The sequence below is a fragment of the Schistocerca serialis genome, chromosome 3 (genome assembly GCF_023864345.2).
Source record: "Schistocerca serialis cubense isolate TAMUIC-IGC-003099 chromosome 3, iqSchSeri2.2, whole genome shotgun sequence".
NCBI lineage: Eukaryota > Metazoa > Arthropoda > Insecta > Orthoptera > Acrididae > Schistocerca > Schistocerca serialis.
In genome coordinates, this window is record NC_064640.1 from 785173391 (window position 1) to 785197983 (window position 24593).

General features: G+C 36.5%; 1 protein-coding gene across 1 annotated transcript in view; it reads right to left on the minus strand.

Annotated features, from left to right (window-relative positions):
- Positions 1-6130: 6130 nt before the first annotated feature.
- Positions 6131-24593, minus strand: part of LOC126471228 (nose resistant to fluoxetine protein 6-like) — a 292721-nt gene continuing 274258 nt past the window's right edge. The window contains exons 11-14 of the mRNA XM_050099351.1: positions 17268-17397; positions 10083-10272; positions 9732-9874; positions 6131-7417 (exon numbers count right to left, since the gene is read on the minus strand). Coding sequence (XP_049955308.1) covers positions 7304-7417; positions 9732-9874; positions 10083-10272; positions 17268-17397 — 577 coding nt within the window. The 3' untranslated portion in view covers positions 6131-7303. The remainder of the gene's footprint in view (positions 7418-9731; positions 9875-10082; positions 10273-17267; positions 17398-24593) is intronic.

Here is a 24593-nt window from a genome sequence, read left to right on the forward strand (position 1 = left end):
AAAAGTTAATGAGTAAGGGGAAAATCTGCCTGTTAGTCGTATTAAAGGAAGTTTTGTTACAGGAAACAATGTTGAATAAAATGAAACTAGCTAGGTATTATTTTGAGATATTCTTTGGTGTCACACTTGTTAAAGTTAATGAGTAAGGGAAAATCTGCCTGTTACTCTTCTTAAAGAAAGTTTTGTTACAGAAAACAATGTGGAATGTTGATGGGATTCATGCAGACTAGGCACACAGCCTTATGGGCATGCAGGGACCATGTTATATACAGTTTTAAAAATATTTTTCAGTGATTGGTCCCACAGATGGTATCATAGCCATTTTCTACTTTTGCTAGCAACTTGCTTGAAGGCAAAACCAATTATGGCACCATTTGTGTGACCTAAGGCTGAAAAATATAATAAAAAGGATCCATTGAAAAATTATTTACCTTTATTTTCCTCAGATTGTCACCAAGTACCTCTAGTGGAATGAAAGGAGTAGCAAGGATGGAGCTAGGGAAGGTGAATTGTCAACTTTGATTTAGTGGGAGAATTTTAGGAAAGTGCAGTTTATCTGTTTAGGATACTACATACAAAATACTAGTGCAGCCCATTCTTTAGTACCACTGACATTTTTGGAAGCCCCACCTTGTCAGATTAAAAGAAGACACTGAAGCAATTTGGAGGCAGGCTGTTAAATCCGTTACTGGTAGGTTTGATCAACAAGAGTGTATTACAGAGATGCTTCATGAACTCCAGTGGGAATCCCTGGAGGGAAGATGATGTTCTTTTCATGAAACACTATTAAGAAAATTTAAAGATCTGCCATTTAAAGCTGACTACAGAATGATTGTATTTTTGCAATGTATATTTTGTGTGATGATGACAAAGATAAGATGAGAGAAATCAGTGCTCATAAGGAAGTAAATAGACAGCCATTTTTCCCTCAATCTCTTTGCAAGTGGAACATGAAATGCAATTTTTCTCCAATCCCCATACATAAACACGCAGACCCCACAAGCTACCTATGGTGCATGGTAGAGGGTACCATGGGTAAGTTGTGGTGTATGTGTGTAGATATATGAGGACTGGAGAAAAATATGTAAACACAATGAGAAACATTCTTGAACATAAATGCATATGCTAGACAAATCTGCAGGTTGTGCTGTTGTATGTGACCACAAATGATGCCTGTGCTATGTCCCAAATATGTTACAAGCAATAGCTGTGTTCAGAAGAGTGTTCTGTGAAGAAAAATAAGAGGACGACAACTGCAAAATCACTGCAGAACTGAATATCAAACTTGTGAACCACATCAGCACAAAATGAACATATATGAGGCTCCATAAGCAGGGAATTTCAGGGTGAGCTGGGATTCCAAAACTACTCATTAGTGATGCAAAATCCCATAACAGGACTGCAGAGCAACTGAGCCTTGTTTCACACTGTTTCCAACTTCTGACCAAGTTTACATCCAAAGAGTGAAACATGGCAGGAGTGTGGTGATAATTTGGACAGTCATATCATGGTATTACTCTGTAAGGTTGCATTATTGCTAAGGATTATGTAAAGATTTTGGCTGATCATGTGCATCCCATGGTGCAATGATTGTTCGATAATGGTAATGCAGTGTTCCAAGATGACAGAGCCCCTGTTCACACAGCTAGCATCATCCAGGATCCTGGCTTTGTGAGCACAAGGATGAATTGTCGCATCTCTCCTGGCCATCACAGTCACCAGATATCAACATTAGTGAGCCTTTGTGGTCTGCCTTGGTGATAAGTGTGTGAGAATGTTATGCACCCCCAAAATTTTCACCTGAACTTGCCACTATTTTGCAGGAAGGATGGTATAAGATTCCCTTGAAAACCATATGGGACCTGTATTTATCCATTTCAAGATGACTAGATGCGGTTTTGAACACCAGCAGGTTTCCTACAAAATATTAGGCATGTAATGTGTTGTGTTTTTGGTGTTTCCATATTTTTATCCAACCCCTGTAGAAGCAGATGTATATGAAACAATAACTGAGTTAAGTGCCACCTGCTCACTTGGAAACAATCACACTGTCTTGATTTTCAGACAAACAAGGGAGATTAGGGTTTAATGTCTTGTCACTGATGAAATCATTGAAGATGGTGCACAAGCCCAGATTGGACAAGAGAAATTTGCCACATCATTTTCAAAGGAACTATTTGCCCTGCACAATTTAGGGAAATAATGGAAACCCTAAATCTGGTTCACCAGATGGAAATTTGAGTCCCACACCTCCTATATATAAACCCAGTGCCTTAACTTCTGTGTCACCTTCATCAGGCCTGGCAGGCAAGACCTTAGTACTATAGTGCTATGATGTGTCTTGAGCTAATGTTTCAGATAATGTTCTTACTGTCTACCCTATATTTAAATGAGCCTTAGTTTGGTTTTAAATTCAATAAAAAATTCACAGGAAGAGTTAAGTGAAGTTTTGAAAATACAAATGGTAATGAAATGTACAATTACAATGGTAGCTTAATTTAGTGAAGGACACCAAACTTCATTATCTAGCTATCCAAAACAATAAAGTTCAGACCAGCTTTATACATATCAGGCATTCAGAGTAACTATTTTTTTTAATTATAAAGTACAGATTTTTCTCACGATTATGAGTACTAAGCAAACCTGTCATCAGTTCAGCAGTTGTTTTGAACACCACAGTGCTTTACTAGGCATGGTCCTGTTGTAGGTGGTATGCCTTTATCTTTGAACTGGCGTACCCTGCCAGTTATAGAGTGACCTACAGTTTTAATGTGGGCTCTGAACCGTAATGTAACTCAGCATTTTCAGACCAACAAACACTGCGAGGGATGAAATAACTGTAAGTGACGGATAAAAATCATAGGACTGACCAGGGATCAAACTTGAGACCTTTGGATTTGTAATCCGGCACTTTATCATTGAGCCACATATATGTACATGAGTACTAAAGAGAGCAACCTCACATGTTGAGAAAGAAAAATTTTTGCTTGAAATTCATGTTTTTTAGGTTTCTATAAAAAATTGTGTTGAATGGAAGATTCTAATGGAACATTAATTGTTTCTATGTTTTCATTCCTCTGGAAAGTCCAGTTATTTGGAAAGATTGTTGTCTCACTCCTCAACACTATGTGCTTATTGCAGCAACTGTTTCTAAGTATGTCATACAGCAACATATAGGTGTGCATGTTTGGTGCTTGATACATCCGTAAAGAGTACAAAAACTGTTTATAATTTTCTAAGTTTCTTTAAACTCTTAATAGTTAAGTAACCATAGGCTGTAATTTATGTTAGCATGTGTTCATCAAATACACATTTATTACCCATATCTGGGAAGTAAGAGCTTTAGGCAAAGTCTATGGCACAAGCCCATAACCAAGCTATTGGTAGAGGTCTGCGCGGATGCGGATATCCGCGGTATTTGTTACTTGGTGGATAAAATCACAACTGGTGCGGATATCTGCGGGTCATCTGCGGATAATGAGCAAGGCATCTGCTCAGTACGTATGTTGCAATGTTAGTTGAAAACTTCAAGTCTGTTGACATTCTTGGAATCTTGCTGGGCCCGGGTAGAGCGGATGTCTGTTGTCAGCCCCTGGCTACGACCGATGTAGCTGTACCCAAGAGACCTGTGCCTAATCCGTTTCTGCAACCGTGTCTTTTGTGTGGCCTGTGAAGTGCTCTCTGGGTGGCAAACCTGCCCACTGTCTACCAGACAGGTGCCCGTTGCAATTTTCCGCTGCCTTCAGTTAGCGCTTTGCAGTGACCGAGTGACAACGTGCATCGTAGCAAATATCAGTGAGAGTTCTTTCTTCAAATGAACACCACATCGATGGATACAATTTCATGTAAGGTGAAAAAAAGGTGATTTTACATTAGTGAAGGAAAACAAATTGAAATTGCCAATTTGGAAAAAATTCGCATACTTATTTGATGGCAACGAAAAGATAAAAGATATAGTGGCTTGTTTTGCATGTAAAAAAGTATATTCCTACACTGAACACAAAATTGGAACTTCAAATTTGCTAAAACATTCGTGTGAGGCTCGACAAAGTAGCATAATTACTTATTTAAATACCAAGACAGACGTGAAAGTTCCTGAAGTTCCGCCAAATATGAAGACAGCCGCGACAGAAATCTTATCAATCTTGTCAGCAAAGACATTTTACCATTCGAAGTTGTGTGTGGATCTGGGTTTCTCGAGACAGCACAGTCTCTTATTGATGTGGGGGCCAAGTACGGCGCAGTGAGTGCTAAGGAACTGCTACCTCATCCAACCACTCCTAATTTCTGTAACCACTGATTTTGTTGTCACTCTTTGGAAGACGAGTTATTTCTTCCAGACAACGTCAATTATTGCTGGCAGTTTAACTTTTTCACAGCTGCGGCAGCGTTTTGCAGTGTAGGCCTAATACTGTAAATATATTCACCTGGAAATGACGAGGACTGAACGTGTAAGCTATAATATAATCATCAGCTGACATGAATGGCTTCAAAATTTGACACATCCAAGCAGTGAGTAGCAAAAAACTGTCGGTAAACAATGCAATGTGCTAGTAACAGTTTAAAACCATCGTCATTTTCAGCTGCCTTGGCAGAAGAGCAGCGAAATATAATTGTTTCTATACACGTATTTTCGTCATTTAATACTATTACATTGAATTTTATTTTTTTAAATAGTGTTTCCAATCTCATGAGATCCGAGCCGCTACTGTGTGTGCTCCGGAGCGCCAATGCTTTCCTGTTTGGAATGGTCTGCTTTAGAGTAGGTATAGAGCACTTCCTGTGATTTAAGAAGTCAAAAGTAGTTCAGTTGTCGCAGAAATGGCACCCTAACAATAACTATGTCATTACATACCATAATTCTAAGTACTACTGTCTATTGCTATTAATTACTCATTCAAAACTTAAATATATGCGGATGCGGATAAGGAACTTGCAGATGCGGATTAATTGCTACGGATGTGGATGCGGTTGCAGATTAGGACCTTGCAGATGCGGATTGCACTTTTCTTATCCGCGCAGACCTCTAGCTATTGGCTTGACTATAGGTAGAGTATAAGCTTTCTTCACTGCAACACTTGGAGGGAGAGGGTGGTGGAGGAGAGTGGTGGGGAAGGGTGGTGGTCCCATAACCCTGTCGCTTTTTATCCCTAGAAAAGATCCCCAGTATTTATTTGATAGCAAGTTGAGTGGACCTGGGATCATCCTGGAGGGACTGGAATGAAGAAAAATCTTGGATCTTATTGGGAAATGGACAGAGGTGCTTCAGGGCCAGAGTCTGGTGCTTGATCTGATAGATCACCATGGCCATATCTGGGAGGATCAAATAAAAATAGTTTGAACAGATTTAAGCTTTGGAGCAGTTCGCATTATCTTCAAGCTTTAACATATCACTTCCTTTGAGGATTATACATCATAGTTTTTAATGCTCAGAAGAGATCTCATTTGGCACACATGTTAAAACTTGATGTTTATTCCTTGTTATTTTGGAACATTTCCTGTGGCTGTTGATGTCTACAGTTTGAAGACCAGTTTGATGCAGCTATCCAGGCTAGTCTATCCTGTGAAAGTCTCTACATCTCTGCATAACTACTGCAAAATACATACATCCCTGTATACCTGCTTAATGTACTCAAGTCTTGGTCTCCCTCTAGAATTGTTACCCCAAATTTCCCTTCATTACCCAACTGAGAGCCCCTGATGTCTAAGAATGTGTCCTATCAACTCATCCCTTCTTTTAGTCAGGTAATGCCATTTTTTTTTGTCAATTCAGTTCAGTACTTCCTCATATATTATTAGATATACCCATCCAATTTTCACCATTATTCTATAGCACATCATTTAAAAGTTTCTAATCTCTTCTTCACTGAATCCATATTGGCTTAGTTTCATTTCCATACAAGACTACGCTCAAGACAAATGCTTTCAGAAAAGATTTCTTGACATTTAAACTGAGACTAGATGTTAAAAATTCCTCTTTTTCAGAAATACTTTTCTTGTTATTGCCAGTCTACATTTTATATCCTCTTTACTTTGGCAATCATCAGTTATTTTGCTGCTCAAGTAGCAAAACTCTCTTTTTTCTGTATACAATAAAATGGTTTGGGTACCAAACTGAAGAAATATAAAATATTTTACATAATTTATATTTGATACACATAAAAAATTGTACAGGTCTTTCTGCAGTAGAAACTTACAATCTTATTTACAATATCCTTTTTATTTAGTATTAACATCTTTACCTGAGAAATTCCTTCAACAATAATGGGGCTGTATTTAAAACACCATTTGCTGTCTGTTTTGTATATGAGCTCTTAAAGTTCAATGTCACTTTACAATTTTCCAAGAATTCTGATGCTTCACACTTACGTTTGCAAATGGCTCTTAATGATATATCTAAAAATGTTGTTACTAATAAATAATATTTTTCCTAATGATGCAAACTGCAACAGAACAACAATTGGATAGATATATTTGTAGAATAATTTGAAAAATAAAGCTGTATCTTTTAGCTCTGTTCACCAACAGGTCACTCTTACAGCATCTAATAACAAAGAATTAATTTTTCAGCTTTTGAAACTAAAGGTATTTCCCTTGAGAACAGCAATGTAAGTAACTGACAAGATCACTTACAACTGTTTGATTAAAGTACTTAATCAGCAGTGGCTAGCACACATATTCCAGATTGTAAGGTGTCAGTACTCAAGCTGTCAAAGAAGTGGCATCCATTTCATTAGTGAGTTGATTGCCGCTATCTCCTTGATATTTTTGTATCACAGTTGTTTTTTGGTCAAGGGGACCATTCTGACGGCTTGGTAACCAACAACTTCATCAACTTATGAAATTTGCCAAACATGTGGCTTTATATACAGGTGAGCAATAACAATACCTCTTGAAAATCAGAGGTACAGTTCCATTAGCTGAAGAATTTGTTTTCTGTTACCATATACATATTATTCATCAGTGTGGCCATTGCTTCATCTGTTGGTGATTACAGTCAATTTATGTCATTAGTTAATTGCTTTCATTCCTGGAATATAGAAAGATTCTATTAATGAGCACTCAGTCATCACTGGAGAGTAGAGTCTTAAGGTAAGCTCCTCACAGTTGTTTGTTCATTATAAGCTGATGTATTTTACACCCTCACTCAAATTTTCTTTCTGTCAGTCTTCGACATATTGTGCACTCACTTCTAAATCACAGTATACAATATTCAAAGTGGATCACTCATCACTTCCTAGCAAACGATTTGCATTAATGCATTAAATTTTTTACAACATAAAAGAGATGACAAAATTTATCTTCATGACTTCTTTTTCTTCAGTAGAACATTTCTAATATTTTGGAATGGCAAGTCTATGAACAATGTAAGGGCAACTGAAGCAAGAACAATGGCTGCAGTTTCTGCTGCATTAAACTGAAAAAAGAATTATGAATATTAATTAGTAATAAATAATTTGTAAATACGATAAATTACATACAATGGTAACAATATAAGTGAATTCAACAAAATGTGATTGTAGACATTTCCATATCTCAAAATATAAAGAATCATGGGCTAGATAAAGACTTTTGGTATCTAAATGCTAGTAAGGTATAAAATACTTTAAGTTTTTGTACCTGTATTGTCACATACTATACAAATTAATCACTGAGAATACTTAGAATTATACAGTGACATTTTCACTACAAATTATCATCAGTATGAATGAAAAATAAATGGAAATAGTCACAATTCATATCATAGGAAACTAACATGAGACCCTTCAAATTTGTGACTAAATCATTTACTCAATGAAAATCCCTCACAAATAGTATATAATTTAATAACTAAGTTTGCACTAGTTTTTTCCCTTTTTATTGAGGCATGTAAAAATTAACATGGAGAAGTTAGTTCCATCTCATTTCTTCTTCCTACACACTTCAGTATTTTTTCAATTTTCACCATATTCCTTTCCTCTTCGTTTGGGGCTACATCAAATTTCAAATTCAATTATGCAATGTTATACCACGCATGCAAAATTTTGATAAAACAGCACAGTTTTGCTGTTAAAATTTTTTTCTAAATTTCTATAAAAGCTTATTTATAGGGAAATTACAGGTACGCCTAATAACAATATATGTAATCAAGTTGAAATTGGACTTCAAGAAGCTATTCCATCTGAACGAGATGTATTATCCTTTGCTAATTACATCTTACAATCAATAAATATGAAATGTTGCTAACAATCTTTGACACTTAAGTGAAACAAAGCAGAAAGTAATATTGAACAATAGAAATGGGCATCTGCCTCCTCTTAAAGGGGGCCCATGACTTGTAACACCTTGCAGAGTTCCATGCTCGGTCATCTAATGATAGATGTTGTTCCAATGTGTTCATGGCATAAATCATATATTAACACAGCGAAAACCTGATGTGTTAAAATTTTGTATGTGACATCTTGAATTTATTTACACTGAGGTGACAAAAGTCATGGGATATCTCCTAATATTGTGTTGGACCTCCTCTTGCCTGGGGTAGTACAAGCAGCTCAACGTGGCAGGGATAGCCATTTATAATTCCGAAAGTGTTGCCAGTGGAGGATATTGTGCATAAACTGATCTGGCCAGGTGACATGGTGCATTGTTATCCATAAAAATTCCATCGTTGTTTGGTAACATGAAGTCCATGTTGAATGGCTTCCAAGTAGTAACCATTTCCAGCCAATGACCAGCTCAGTTAGACCAGAGGGCCCAGTCCATTCCATGTAAACTCATCCTACACCATTATGGAACCACCTCCAGCTTGCACAGAGCCTTGTTGACAATTTGGACCCATGGCTTGATGGGGCCTGCACCACACTCGAACCCTACAATCAGCTCTTACCAACTGACATCAGGACTCATCTGACCAGGCCACAGTTTTCCAGTCATCTAGGGTCCAACTGATTTGGTCACGAGCCTAGAAAAGCTGCTGCAGGTGATGTCACGCTGTTAGCAAAGGCACTCGCTTCAATTGTCTGCTCACTGACACAAAATTTTACCTCATTGTCCTAAGGGGTGCATTCGTCATATATCTCGCATTGATTTCTACAGTTATTTCACACATTGTTGCTTGTCTGTTAGCACTGACAACTCTACACAAACACCACTGTCCTCAGTCATTAAGTGAAGGAAATTGGCCACTGCATTGTCCATGGTGAGAGGTAATTCATGAAATTTGGTATTCTTGGCACACTCTTGACACTGTAGATCTTGGAATATTGAATTCCCTATCAATTTCCAAAATGAAATTACCAATGCATATAACCCCAATTACCATTCCATGTTCAAACCCTGTTAATTCCCATTGTACAGCCATAATAATGTCAGAAACCTTCCTGTATGACTCATCTGAGCCCAAATGACAGCTCTGCCATAACACTGGCCATTTGTATCTTGTGTATGTGATGCTATCACCATTTGTATATATGCATATTGCTATCCCATGCCTTTTATCACCTCAGTGTATAAATTTGTCAGCCTTATATGGAAAATAAATGTACATGATATGTATTGTAAACATTTGGTTTATTCTAGATCCTTTTATTTTACTTACATTTTGACTCCTCTCTCTCTCTCTCTCTCTCTCTCTCTCTCTCTCTCTCACACACACACACACACACACACACACACACACACACACACACACACACACACACACACCGAGTGCTACAAATTATGTGTTATTTTTTTATTATTTTATAGCTTACCAGTAGTCGAATGCTATATTGGTCAGTGTGTCTTGTTGTTCCAACATTGTAAAAGAAAATTGGAAACTGTGTAAGATACACTGCATATGATATCCTTGTTGATATTAAGAATACTTTCCATGAGAGAATGCTCCCCATAATACCTGAAAAAATAATCATGAATAATTACTATGTTGTACATATAATGTATGTGTCTTTGTTTCATTTTCAAATCATGTAACATACATTACTGAAGTTAGTTCAGTTCTCTTCTGTACTTTTTTGCAGAATGAGATTAAAATTAAATATACAGAAGTGATAATTGATGAGAATGTGAAAATTTTTATATGTATACATATAAAAGGACCTTACCTCCTTGGTTTACGTATGATACAAATATTATCCACATAAAACACAAACACCATCCAATAGGAGCAAATGCAGCATAGTTCGCTGCATCTAGTGGATCATATTTGTAGCTTTCTTGACCCATTGTTGCTGGCATTACAAATGACAAGTAAAACAACACAGAAACAAGCATCCAACCAATGCCTATGTATGCCTGTAACAAAACAGAGTGTGATGATTAAAACTCAATAATTTCAAGTAATTGATCAAAATAACTATTACTGTAATTAAACTGATATGTAAATTCTGCAGAATCATATTATATAAAGTATAGAACATGATATTTCAGGAAATAGTACATACACTTATGGGCAAAATGCTATGATTAATTGCTGAAGAATTTGTTTATCCAACTTTGGAACACAATACAGCAGTGGTTCTGCACAGCATGGCTTTGTCAACTCATGGATAGGTTCTAGAAATATGTGGGGTTGGATCGGTGGTTTGTGGGCACAGAGCTGGCACTTGATAGCTTTCCATATGTGTTCCGTAGGGTTCAGATAAAGTGAATTTGATGGCCAAGATGTGAATGAGGATTCACTGTTGTGCTATTCAAACAACTGTAGCACAGTTCTGACCTTGTGACATGTGTAGTTATCCTACTGAAAAATGCCATTGCCTCCAGACATCAAACATGAACAGATGCAAGTATCTGCAATAATTTTGACATGGTCCACAGATGACATAGTGCCTTTGATTGTACCAGGTCCCATGGAAACCAATGTGAGTGTCTGCCATACCATAATACTGTTTCCAATGCCCTGCACCCAGGATCTGGTGCACTTTTCAAGCAGCCACTCACCTGTATGACAGTATATTCAGACACAATCATCAACTTGGTGTAAAAAAAAACATGGTTCATCTGACCATGTTACATGTTTCTATTGATCCACAGTCCAATCTAAATGTTCTGATATTTGCGACTATTATAATTGATGTTGTTGTAGGATCAACTTGGGAATATATAGGGATAATCTGTTGTACAACCCTATATTCAACAATATATGCTATGCATTGTACTCCAAAACACTTGTGCTTGCACCAACATTGTCATCAGATATGTCCCACATCTGTCTTGCTTTGTGCAGTGGGCAAACTTCTGATATCCACATTCTGTGATGGGGTATAGACGTCCAACATCTTATCACCTACTCATGGTTTCATTCTTCAACCATTTTCCACAATGCTCACAACAGTAGCAAGTTAACAGTTAACCAGCTTCACCATTTCCAAGATGTTCATTCCCAGGCATGGGACCATAACAATCTATCATTTGTCAAAGTCACTTACGTCAGTGAATTTCCCCATTTGCAGATTGTGTTGTTGCTAGAATGATTTCCTATTTATATATGAGTACTTTTCTTACCACATCACGTGCTCACAATGTCACCAGGGGGCATTCGGAATCACAGTGGGCAGTGGTTATGGTGTTTTGTGTTATCAGTGTATTATTCTTTGCAACAAAAGTGTACAAAAATTATTATAACAGTATTATATAAATAAATTTAGTTAAAAAATCACTGCCTGCACTACCTTGCTGAAAAGTATCACTGTTGCTAATAGTAAAGTTCAGAACCCTACCACAGAACACTGACGGACCATGTAGGATGACATTGTAAAATAAATGAATCCGAATCTGTGTCAGTGTGGGTTAAAGGTGCTGACAATTGTAAAAAAAAATTAAACTCCTCAGTGACCTTACCCATTATTATAGAAATTAAATGAAGCCTTTCCTTTCCCTTATTCCTATCAAAAAATAATACAAAATAAAAAAATAAAATTACAAAACCATTGCATCAGCCACATGGGACATACTCTGTGTGAACATTGACCTTGGTCATTATGCAACCACCTATCCATTATTGCTCTGTGTTTATAAACATGAAAAGCCAAATGAGACACACATGTAGGATGACTTGTGCACCTACATAGTTCTCGGTATTAATAGGAAATATTGTCTATTGCTTTATAAATTGTAAGGCAAGTATGCCTTCTCCTCCTATAATATTGTGACATCTTCTGTGTGAGCATCTCATAATATACTGCAGAACTAGCACTCCTGGAAGAAAGGATATTACGGAGACATGACTTAGCCACAGCCTGGGGGATGTTTCAAGAATGAGATTTTCACTCTGCAGTGGAGTGTGTGCTGATAGGAAACTTCCTGGCAGATTAAAACTGTGCTAGATGCTTCTCACAATTACTCTTTGCATATAATTGGACTTACTGATATGATTATGAGTTTTATTCATTTTGTTGTGTCAAAACTTTTTTGCTGATTTGTACCCAGTGTGGTTTGGATTCAGGGGTCGGTCCCCACATCAAAAACTCAGGCCCTAATATTTTTCCATTATTTTGTTCTTTCATGAGTCAACATATCCTTGAATACTACAGTTTGTATGGCTGATTGATTCCTACTCATGACTGAATATATTCCTCTTGTCTGTACCCGTCATGGTGAGTTTTTCAAGTCATTGTACACATACGCTCTGAACTTTTTTCTCTTCTCTTTTGAAGATTTTGAAGGTTTATTTTTATAGAACTTAACATAAAATTTATAAATTCTAGTAATTTACTTTGCCTCTGTAATTATTTCTATGGTTTAGTGGTGTAATGTTGTAGTTTTGACCTTGTATTATTTGTCTTGTGACAGTATGTTCCACAGATCTGAAAATCTGAATGCCATATCCTGATATATGTATAGATTATGTATGATTTTTATAGTAGATATTTTTCGTATGTTCTCTGTAATATGTTATGTATCAGATACTTCTATAGATCCATCTGATATCCTGGGCATCATTTTGCACACCATTTGGCAAACCTTATAGTCTGTCACAAAATATTGTAAACACCCTGTTTCCAAATTTTGTGAGGGGGATGATATAACGAATCACTCTCCTCTAACGTTACCTTTTTCTTTATTATAGAGATAACTAATATCATGTATACTCTCGATTCTTGCATAGGTTAAAATTATCTCAGCTATGTCACTAAAAGAATTCATATGATTTTGTATATGATGTATTATATTTCAGGCTAAAAAGTATAAAAAAGAAATTAATTTGTTACAATCAATATGTACTAACAGTTAAAATTACTCTTCTTTTAAAAATAGTTGAAATTACAAAATTTGTGGCATACTTAAAATTCATACTGTTAATTGCACAATCCAATGCTAATTGTTAAATTTATTTCTAGATTTATTTACAAAATTATGACATATTTTAGAGAAGATTCTTCTTTGCTAAAGTAAGTTTGTAAACTCTTTTGCTTTGTGAACTGTTTGGAATAAAGTGAGTACTGCAGAATGTAAGTAGTGGTGGACATGCCTCTGATGGAAGTAGACAATTTCTAAGTTCATCACCAACAATTGTTTATTTATTTTTCTTTTTTTTATGAGGAAAATGTAAAAATGGTGTGATGTTGAAAGATGCGACAAAGAATAAAGTTCAAAAATAATACAGGCAAATCTTCATCAGCTATTTAGTCATCAAGAACCCACAAAATCCTCGAAATTTCAGCTGCAAGAATGTACCCCTAGACAAAACTTTGAGCCATTGACAATAACAACAAGATAATGAAGATAAGTAAGAAGTTATTCTTCTGTATATCTTATGCCTCTCAAAGCTTTCAAAATTTGTGTAAAGAATGAGAATTTTAATAGTGATGTGTGGAAGGGTAAGATTACAACTGGAATGCAGTTGTAGGGGAAGGAGTAGAAGAGATGGTTACAGGATAATATGGGCTTGCGACACGAGATGAGAGAGAGACTAATTGAGTTCTGTAATAAATTTCAGCTAGTAATAGCGAATACTCTGTTCAAGAATCACAAGAGGAGGAGGTATACTTGGAAAAGACTGGGTGATACAGGAAGATTTCAGTTAGATTACTTCATGGTCAGACAGAGATTCCAAAATCAGATACTGGATTGTAAGGCATACCCAGCAGTAGATCAGATCAGAATGTAGTATGAAGAGTAGGCTGACGTTTAAAGAGATTAGTCAGAAAGTATCAATACGCAAAGAAGTGGGATACAGAAATACTCAGGAATGATTAGATATACTTGAAGTTCTCTAGGGCTATAGGTATAGTATTAATGAATAGCTCAGTAGGCAGCACAGTTGAAGAGGAACGGACATCTCCTAAAAGGGCAATCACAGAAGTTGGAAAGAAAAACACAGGTACAAAGAAGGTACCTGAGAAGAAACCTTGGGTAACAGTATAAATACTGCTGCTGATTGATGAAAGACGCAAGTACAAAAATGTTCAGGGAAATTCAGCAATACAGAAAAACAAGTCACTGAGGACGGAAATAAATAGGAGGTGCAGGGAAGCTAAGATCAAATGGCTGCATGAAAAATGTGAAGAAATCTAACAAAAAATGATTGCCAGAAGAACTGACTCAGCTTAGAGGAAAGTCACAAGTACCTTCGGTGAAATTAAAAGCAAGAGTGGCAATGTTAAGTGTGCAATGGGGTTCTACTGTTCAATGCAGAGGAGAGAGCGGGTAGATGGAAAGAATACACTGAAGGCCTCTATGAGACGGAAAATTTGTCTGATGTGATAGAAGAAGAAACAGGAGTCAATTTAGAAGAGATACTGGATCCAGTATTAGAATAAAAATTTAAAAGAGGACTTAAGATCTGGATGACTTAAGATCAAATAAGGCAGAAGGAGTAGATAACAATCTATCAGAATTGCCAAAATGATTGCGGGAAGTGGGAACAAGATGACTATTCACTTTGGCGTGTAGAATGTATGAGTCTGGTGACATACCACCTGACTTTTGGAAAAATATAGTCCACACAATTCCAAAGACTGCAAAGGCTGACAAGTGCAAAAATTATCACACAGTCAGCTTAACAGCTCATGCAACCGAGTTTCTGACAAGAATAATACACAGAAGAACGGAGGATGTGTTAGATGATGATCAGTTTGGCTTTAGGAAAGGTAAAGGCACCAGAGAGGCAATTCTCACATTGCAGTTGATAATGGAAACAAGACTGAAGAAAAATCGAGACAGGTTCATAGGATTTGTTGACATGAAAAAAGCGTTTGACAATGTAAAATGGTGCAAGATGTTTGAAGTTCTGGAAAAATAGGGGTAAGCTATAGGGAGAGATGGGTAATATACAATATGTACAAGAGCCACAAGGAACTAATAAGAGTGGACAACCAAGAGCAAAGTCTTCAGATTAAAAAGGTCATAAAATAGGGATGTAGTCTTTCACCCCTAATGTTCAATCTATACACTGAAGAAGCAAAGATGGAGATAAAAGAAAGGTTTAGGAGTGGGATTAAAATTCAAGGTGAGAGGATGTCAATGATACTATTGGTATCCTGAGTGAAAGTGAAGAAGAATTACATGATCTGCTGAATGGAACGAGCAGTCTAATGAGTAAAGAATAAATATGGATGAAGAGTAAATCAAAGAAAGAAGAACATAATGAGAAGTAGCAGAAATAAGAACATTGAGAAAATTAACATCAGGATTGATGGTCACAAATTAGATGAAGTTAAGGCATTCTACTACCTAGGAAGCAAAATAATCAATGACAGACAGAGCAAGGAGGGCATCAAAAGCACATTAGTGCTGCCAAACAGGATATTCCTGGCCAAGAGGAGTCTACTAGTATCAAACATAGACCTTAATTTGAGAAAGACTTTTCTGAGAATGTACGTCTGAAGCACAGCATTGTATGGCAGTGAAACCCCAGAAGAAAAGAAAATTGAAGCATTTGAGATGTGGCGCTACAGACGAATGTTGAAAATTGGATGGACTGATTAGGTAAGGAATGTGGAAATCTACACAGAATCAGATAGGGAAGGAATATGTGGAAAACACTGACAAGGAGAAGGGACAGGATGATAGGACATCTGTTAAGACATCAGCGACAGACTTGCATCATACTTCAGTGAGCTATAGAGAGAAAAAACTGTAGACAAAGGCAGAGATTAGAATACATCCAGCAAATAATTCAGGACATAGGTTTCAAGTGCTACTCTGAGATGAAGAGGTTGGCAAAGAAGAAGAATTTGTGGTGGGTCACACAACAAAGCTCCATGCTGATTTTTTTAATGATGTAAACTGTCCATTTAAAACAATACATTGTACAACATTTATTAATCTGTTGCAGTTCATTATAATTCACAATCAGTTCTAGATCATTGTTCACCACTTAATTCTAAATTTCTCCTTTTGTGTATGATGGTTGCAGTGGTACAATGTTTTGTTTTGTTTTATATTTTTTTAGCACAAAATTTACTTATGCCTTTAAGAAAGTTATCAGATACAAACTTATACAAAATGAGTTGAATTTAGTACTGAAATTTAAATGTCAGAAGAAATAAACCATGGCAGAAAAGTGACAAACAAATGAAATATAAAGAATTATAAGAAAATCAGGTTATCTTGCAATTTTTCTTCTCTGCCAGGTTTGTCACTTCATCTCTTGCATACCACTTTATTTATATCTACGTACTGACATTGGCTGCATCTCACTCTTCATTTTTCAAGAGCTTCTGCTGTTTTTACACTGAGTTTTCAACAGCTTAGCTTGTCTTATCTGTTTGACAGTACTGCCACCTACATTTGAATCTCATGCATTATCTACAGGGACCGATGAGCTCAGCAATTTGATCCCTTAGCAATTCACACACATTTGAACATTATCTACATTTCAAATAAGTTAAGGGATCCTAAGTGACTTGGAGCCTCTTTTGTATCCTCCTACATCACCTCCCTTTTCCTGAACCTTGGAACAAAATATCCTCCATATTCACATTGCCATTAGCCATAAAAAACACAATATTTCTTGGTTAGAGACTTTTTATCTGCCACCATTTTCACCTTTTAATTTCAACCAGAATTCCTTCTTTACATTAAATGATCATTGTTATTTGTGCCCCTGAATGTTCACCAGTGACAGAAAAAAATGATTTGCTTTCTCTACATTATGTAACAACCACAAAATAATGGTTAACAAGATTTTTATTTTATTTTTAATGACAGTATATTATTTTTTTCTGTATTCTTTATGCAGGGTAATTATTAACTAATCCTCATAGAAATAAAAAGGATTATGTAAAATTTGTGATTACAATATGAATTAATAAAATTTACTGAGTTACATATAGAAATCTCACCTTTTTCAATTTAAAATTTCTCCCATATATCCTCAGGAAGTAGCCCACAAATATACCCATTACATAAACTGTTAATCTGTGGCTTGGTAAAATATATGAGAAATCTGCAGTTTCAAATAATTTGGAAACCCTGAAATAAATGTTTACATTTAATGATTACCATTTATGTTCAGTAACACAACATCCAAAGTTATTCAGGACATGTTTCCATATGAAAATGCAACACCACTTCCTTATGGTAATGTAACACATGAAATAAGTACATCCTTTCACGGCCAAATATCTAGAGTAACAAATTAGTACTGATGAACTAACAGTTATTATTGAATACTTAGCACCAACAGTAGATAATGAATCTATTTTGTGAGAGAGGGAGTAAATGAACATGATGGATGATGGCAATTGACACACACACACACACACACACACACACACACACACACACACACACACACTGCAATTAAGGATTAGGATATTGCATATCACTAGAAATAATTAAATGGAAGATTCATGACTATCACTAATGTGTCAGAATTAAAATTTTCTAAGAAGACAAAAAAATGTATCTGTTAGATCACATACTGTTCCTCGAATATAATGCAGAATTTTTTTCATTATATAATTAGACAAAATAATTATTATTGATCATTTTTTGTTTATGAAATACAGAAAACCTTACAATATTTTTAAGTGTTTTCTACTAAATATGTTAAAAGTGTGATTATTTGAATTAAAAATATAATTATATCAGTGTTTTACTTTTCAATCATAGTAATTAGTTTTGCCTTTTCATAAAATGTTCAGGGATCAAATTTCTGAATTAACTGTTATTTTATTTTTGCATAAGCAGTTACTGAAATGGGCTGTTATTTCATTTACAGTGCCTGTGTCAACTAAAAACCGCAATACACAGACAGATACCCATTCATAGACAGAGGAATTACTGCTTTTGGGTGATTTAATTAGTACTGACATGTTTTATCCTTGCAAACATCCTACTAAGGGTAACATACTATTCCTGCCCTAATAAATCCAGTGCACCTGTGTTTCTGGTTTATTTTTAGGAGCTATGATTGTTGCTACTTTCTGCAGAAATTTGTAAACTAATGTATTTTTAATCCTTATACATTTCACTACTGTTAGGAATATATGTGCAATCTGATGCTATTTTCTGTGTGCTGCTATCAAGTTAGCCATTTGTGCCACAGTTATTATTGCCTTCCTGTTAAACAATGCTCCAGACCATTTCACATTTTTTCAAGTTTGGAGAGTGATGTATCTGCATTTATTTTAAAATATATATTCATCATCTTCCTCTTAGCTGGAAGTGAAATATCATACAACAGTTCAATGCAATTCATCTCATGCAATAAACATTCATTTTTTACAATCCCTTGTGTCAGGAGACATTAATTTCCTCTGGCTATGATACTTTGAGTGTAAATTTCTTCCATTTATTTAATTGTACGGCTAGGGCCCCCCATCATGCAGGCTGTTACCGGGTGCAGGTCTTTCAATTTGACGCCACTTCGGCAACCTGCAGTCGATGAGGATGATAGGGTGAGGACAGCACAACACCCAGTCCCTGGGCAGAGAGAATTCCCTGACCCAGCCAGGAATCGAACCCTGACCCAGAGGATTGACAATCCATCATGCTGACCATTCAGCTACTGGGAGCAGACAATTTCTTCCATGATATTCAGTTATATTGCTTTTTGTCATAGACACACACAACTGAAAATGCTGACAGTCATGTTCTGAGCCTGCTAAAGAGGGAGTGATACATATGACTAACCTTTAAACTTTTATTTATCTATTTTACCCATTTGGTGATACACATTTAATGTACTAGATGATATCAGACATTGGACTTAAATGTGGTTTTTGTAAGGAAGAATATTCATGTTTATAATTATATGTACTAGAAAGTCATATAGAGTATTCACACATTTAACAAAAGTGGTGGTGTTATAGATGTTCTCTAACAGATCTTTCAGATGGATTACTATACATTTTATATATTGTGGCAATTTTCTAAACAATTTTATTTAAATGTAGAAACTTGTTTTAGCCAAGATATTAAGCAAGTTTTCTTTTAATGTTGTATTCTGTTTATCTATGTTGCTATTTCTTCTCATACTACTCTCACCCTCCATTAATTTTTGTTTAAATAGAAATAAGTGTGCCACAATACACAGCTTGAAAATCGTATCACTTTTAGTGTTTCAGCCTTTTTTTTTACATTAATGTCTAGGAGTGCTATTGTAATACTCATACAGCTGGTCTTTATGATTTTTAAGATTCCCTGCTGGAGAGTTTCCAGAGAATGCAAGGCCATCTATTCGATATACATGCAAATATTCATAGTAACCACTATTTGATGGATGCTCATTTTTGAGTTAACAACCTGCACTGTGCTTAGTATTGACATAACCAATATATTTGTCTCATTTTAAATCACTCTTTATCAAAATACAAAAGAACTTTATGCCACATTATTTGCAGTGAGGTGATGATATCTGAATAGTGAAGAAATCTATTTTTATAGCTGTGAAAATTATATTGATATTATATTGCTGTTGTTCATAATGAGAACCATTACTGAGGGTGATTTGTAAGAGAGTTTACTACCTGTTGAAGATTTATTTCTAATTTTGCTCATAATTTTTGTCATCAGCAAAGAAAATTGTTTTATATGAATCAACATTCATGTTAAGATACCTGATATAAATAAGAAAATGAAGATTTCCCAGTACTGATACTTGAAGGACACAATAAGAGAGTGTTCCTTTGACAAATATTCTGAAACTATTTGTGTTTTTATTTCCATGCATCTTATGATTACTTTCAGCTTGCAGTAGCTTACAAATGAATGAATGCATTTATTTGAGAGGCCCTAATGCCATAACATTTAGGCTTGTTTAGGAAAATATTATGGTTTACCATGTCAGTGACATTGATAAGTCTAAAAATATACCTGTTGTCGACTGTTTCTCATTAGTTATTTCAGTTGAGTACATGGGTAAAGAATATATAAATACTTTTCTGTTTTCTGAAACAATTTTAGAGATTAGTTAATGTTTAATTTTTGTTTCTGAACTTGATCAAGACATTTTGCATTAGTTTTTCCAATAGTTCACTCAAATGAGAAAAAATGTGAGGACATCGTAGCTCATCACTTTCTCTTTAATCACAAGTTTTGTAAAAAGGTATCAATTTTTATCATTTTTAGCAGTTTTTGAGAGCTGTATGATTGTACTGAGATATCCTATTGAGGTATGAGAAGGTCAATCACATTTGGAGAGAGAGTTGAAAAATTCTGTTTGATATACAATCAATTCCTGCCATGTATATAGTTTTTATTTCTTTTATGGGGTTTACTATTTCTTGCCTGCTAACACTATTAACAAATGTTTATAATTTACAGGTGTTGATTTTTTTATTAGCTGTTGATTTTCAGTGTCTTTATTTTCAGTGGCTTTTCAAATATTCCAGTGATATAGCTACTGAATACTTTTTCTGTTCCAGTTGAATTTGTAATCTTTTCTTCATTGTGCAACAAGATGATCTTCTTTTTACGTTCATTTCTCTAATTCAGGTAGTCCCAATCTGTAATGGCACCTTTGACTATAACTGCAGTCTTGCAGAAGTCCAGGTGAATGCCTTCCATTGCATGATACTGCCCTCTTCACACTGCATCCTTGTTGCATTTTTGAGCCGTTGTTTGCCTGGATAATGGCATATCCTGAGATGACCACTGATTTGGAGTAACAAGAGATATGATTTCATCAAACTGGCTGATATGTTTCAATTTATCCACAATCCAATCTTGATGATCCTGTACCCACTGCAATCATAACTGATGATCAGTGTGGGACTGTGGCAGGAGAGGGGTTGGGGGAGGGGAGGGGTGGGGGGAGGGGGTGGGGGGGGGGGAGAGGTGCTCTGCAGCAGTCTCATTTTCAAGAATGTGCTTTGAAACACTTTTACCTGCACTTGCATTCTATCCTGTTGTCATATATGCCATAGAACAGACCCTATCCTCTTTTACAGAGGAGAGAAGCGTCCGAGGTACACATTCTGTCATGAAGTATGGACATCAACAACTTGTTGCCTAGTTGTGATTTCACCATCCTTCAACCACTTTCCATAGATGCTCATAACAGTAGCGAGTGAAGAGCCAATCCTATCCCTGTTTCTGAGATGCTCGTTTCCAGGCATCAACCCATGACAATCTGCCCTTTATAAAAGTCACTTATGTCAGTTGGTTTCTCCATTTGTGGCTCCTTATCATCACCAGAATGATTCCCCATTTGTCTCTGCTATGCTTCTATACTTTCTTTACAATATCACATGCCCTAGTATAGAATACTAATTAGTTAGATTTGTTTAAGTGCAAGTACCACTTGCGTATTAAGTATCCAGTATATTGGTATGTTCCCCATAATGCTGTAGACACATTTACATATATCTCCATGTTCTTCTTGACATATTTTTGAGCATGTCCAGCTCATAATGCAAAATGCATCCTCAACAGAATTGCACACTTCTTCATTTGTAGCATAATGATGGCAGATACATGTGCTACAATGACTTTCCCTAATGAGTTGTTAAGTGAGCTGATGTCAGGATTTCTTGGTGGCCACTTCAAGGGAGCTCGTGCTGCTAATGAATCACCATCCTGGAAAGTGTTTGTTTAGGAAATCGTGCACTGCAAGAGCTTAGGGGGCAGCATATGGTCTCATGGTGGGCAGTGGTCATTATGTTTTGGATCATCAGTGTATATCTGCCGTGATGTTACTTTTTTAGAAGGTTGAATTAAGTCCAACTCTTCCCCCCCCCCCCCCTCACCCCCCCACAATCTCTCTCTCCATCTCCTCCTCCCCTCTCTCTCTCTGTCCATTTCCTCCCCTCCCTCACTCTGACCATTTTCTCCTTCCCTCTCTCTGTTCATCTGCTCCTCCTCCTATCTGTGTCCATCTGTGTCCATCTCCTACTTCCCCCTGTTGGTCGGTCCATCTCCTCCTCCCTCCATCGCTTTCTGTTGCCATGTTATCATCCCCAGCTCTATAAGAAGCTGGTTGTTCTCAACCCACACAGTATTTCTTTCCAAGTAGTAAGTAACGTGTGTACCAAGTTTGATTGAAATTGATCCAGGAGTTTAGGAGGAGCTTTGACTGGGTTCATACATGTCACATATATTTTACCCATATTTAACGTACTTCACACATTTGTACACATATTTTAGCTATATCTCTTGCAAATTTTGCCCTGCAGTTATGTTTTCAGGCATCTCAGTGTATATGATGACATATCTCCCGACTATATGTCTTACAGGGCTATATTTTTGCAAGTACACTCAGTGGTATACATGAATACTGCCAGCAAATTATTTTGTGACTAGAGTTAATAATAAATAACTAATAAATTATAATGTCATTGCATGATGAGGCAGTTTTCCATGCACCTCAGTGTTTGTGACACAATATCTTCGGAACTATGTGCCACATAAAGATATATTTTTGCAGATGCATTCAGTGGTATACAGAGTGGTCCATTGATCGTGACTGGGTCAAATATCTCACGAAATAAGCATCAAACGAAAAAACTACAAAGAACGAAACTTGTCTAGCTTGAAGGGGGAAAACCAGATGGCGCTATGGTTGGCCCGCTAGATGGTGCTGCCATAGGTCAAACGGATATCAACTGCATTTTTTAAAATAGGAACCCCATTTTTTTTTTATTAGATATTCGTGTAGTACGTAAAGAAATATGAATGTTTTAGTTGGACCACTTTTTTCGCTTTGTGATAGATGGCACTGTAATAGTCACAAACATATGGCTCACAATTTTAGATGAACAGTTGGTAACAGGTAGGTTTTTTAAATTAAAATACATAACGTAGCTATGTTTGAACATTTTATTTCGGTTGTTCCAATGTGATACATGTACCTTTATGAACTTATCATTTCTGAGAACGCATGCTGTTACAGCGTGATTACCTGTAAATACCACATTAATACAATAAATGCTCAAAATGACATCCGTCAACCTCAGTGCATTTGGCAATATGAGTAACGACTTTCCTCTCAACAGCGAGTAGTTTGCCTTCTGTAATGTTCACACATGCATTGACAATGCGCTAACGCATGTTGTCAGGCATTGTTGGTGGATCACGACAGCAAATGTCCTTCAACTTTCCCCACAGAAAGAAATCTGGGGACGTCAGATCCGGTGAATGTGCGGGCCATTGTATGGTGCTTCAATGATCAATCCACCTGTCATAAAATATGCTATTCAGTACCGCTTCAACTGCATGCGAGCTATGTGCTGGACATCCATCATTTTGGAAGTACATCACCATTCTGTCATGCAGTGAAACATCTTGTAGTAACATTGGTAGAACATTACATAGGAAATCAACATACATTGTACCATTTAGATTGCCGTGGATAAAATGGCAGCCAATTATCGTTCCTCCCATGATGCCGCACCATACATTAACCCACAAAGGTCACTGATGTTCCACTTGTCGCAGCCATCATGGATTTTCCGTTGACCAATAGTGCATATTATGCCAGTTTACGTTACCGCTGTTGGTGAATGATACTTCATCGCTAAATAGAACACTTGCAAAAAATCTGTCATCGTTCCATAATTTCTCTTGTACCCAGTGGCAGAACTGCACATGACATTCAAAGTCGTCACCATGCAATTCCTGGTGCATAGAAATATGGTACAGGTGCAATCGATGTTGATGTAGCATTCTCAACACCGATGTTTTTGAGATTCCCTTTCTTGCACAATATGTCTGCTACTGATGTGTGGATTAGCCGTGACAGCAGCTAAAACACCTACTTGGGCATCATCATTTGTTGCAGGTCATGGTTGACGTTTCACATGTGGCTGAACACTTCCTGTTTCCTTAAATAACATAACTATCTGGAGAACGGTCTGGACACTTGGATGATTTTGTCCAGGATCCCGAGCAGCATACATAACACACACCCGTTGGGCATTTTGATCACAATAGCCATACATCGACACGATATCAACCTTTTCCGCAATTGGTAAACGGTCCATTTTAACACGGGTAATGTATCACGAAGCAAATACCGTGTGCACTGACGGAATGTTATGTGGTACCATGTACTTATACATATGTGACTATTACAGTGCCATCTATCACAAAGTGAAAAAAGTGCTCCAACTACAGCATTCATATTTCTTTACGTACTACAGGAAAATATGTTATTAAAAATGGCAGCACCATCTAGCGGGCCAACCACAGCGCCATCTGGTTTCCCCCTTCAAGCTAGACGAGTT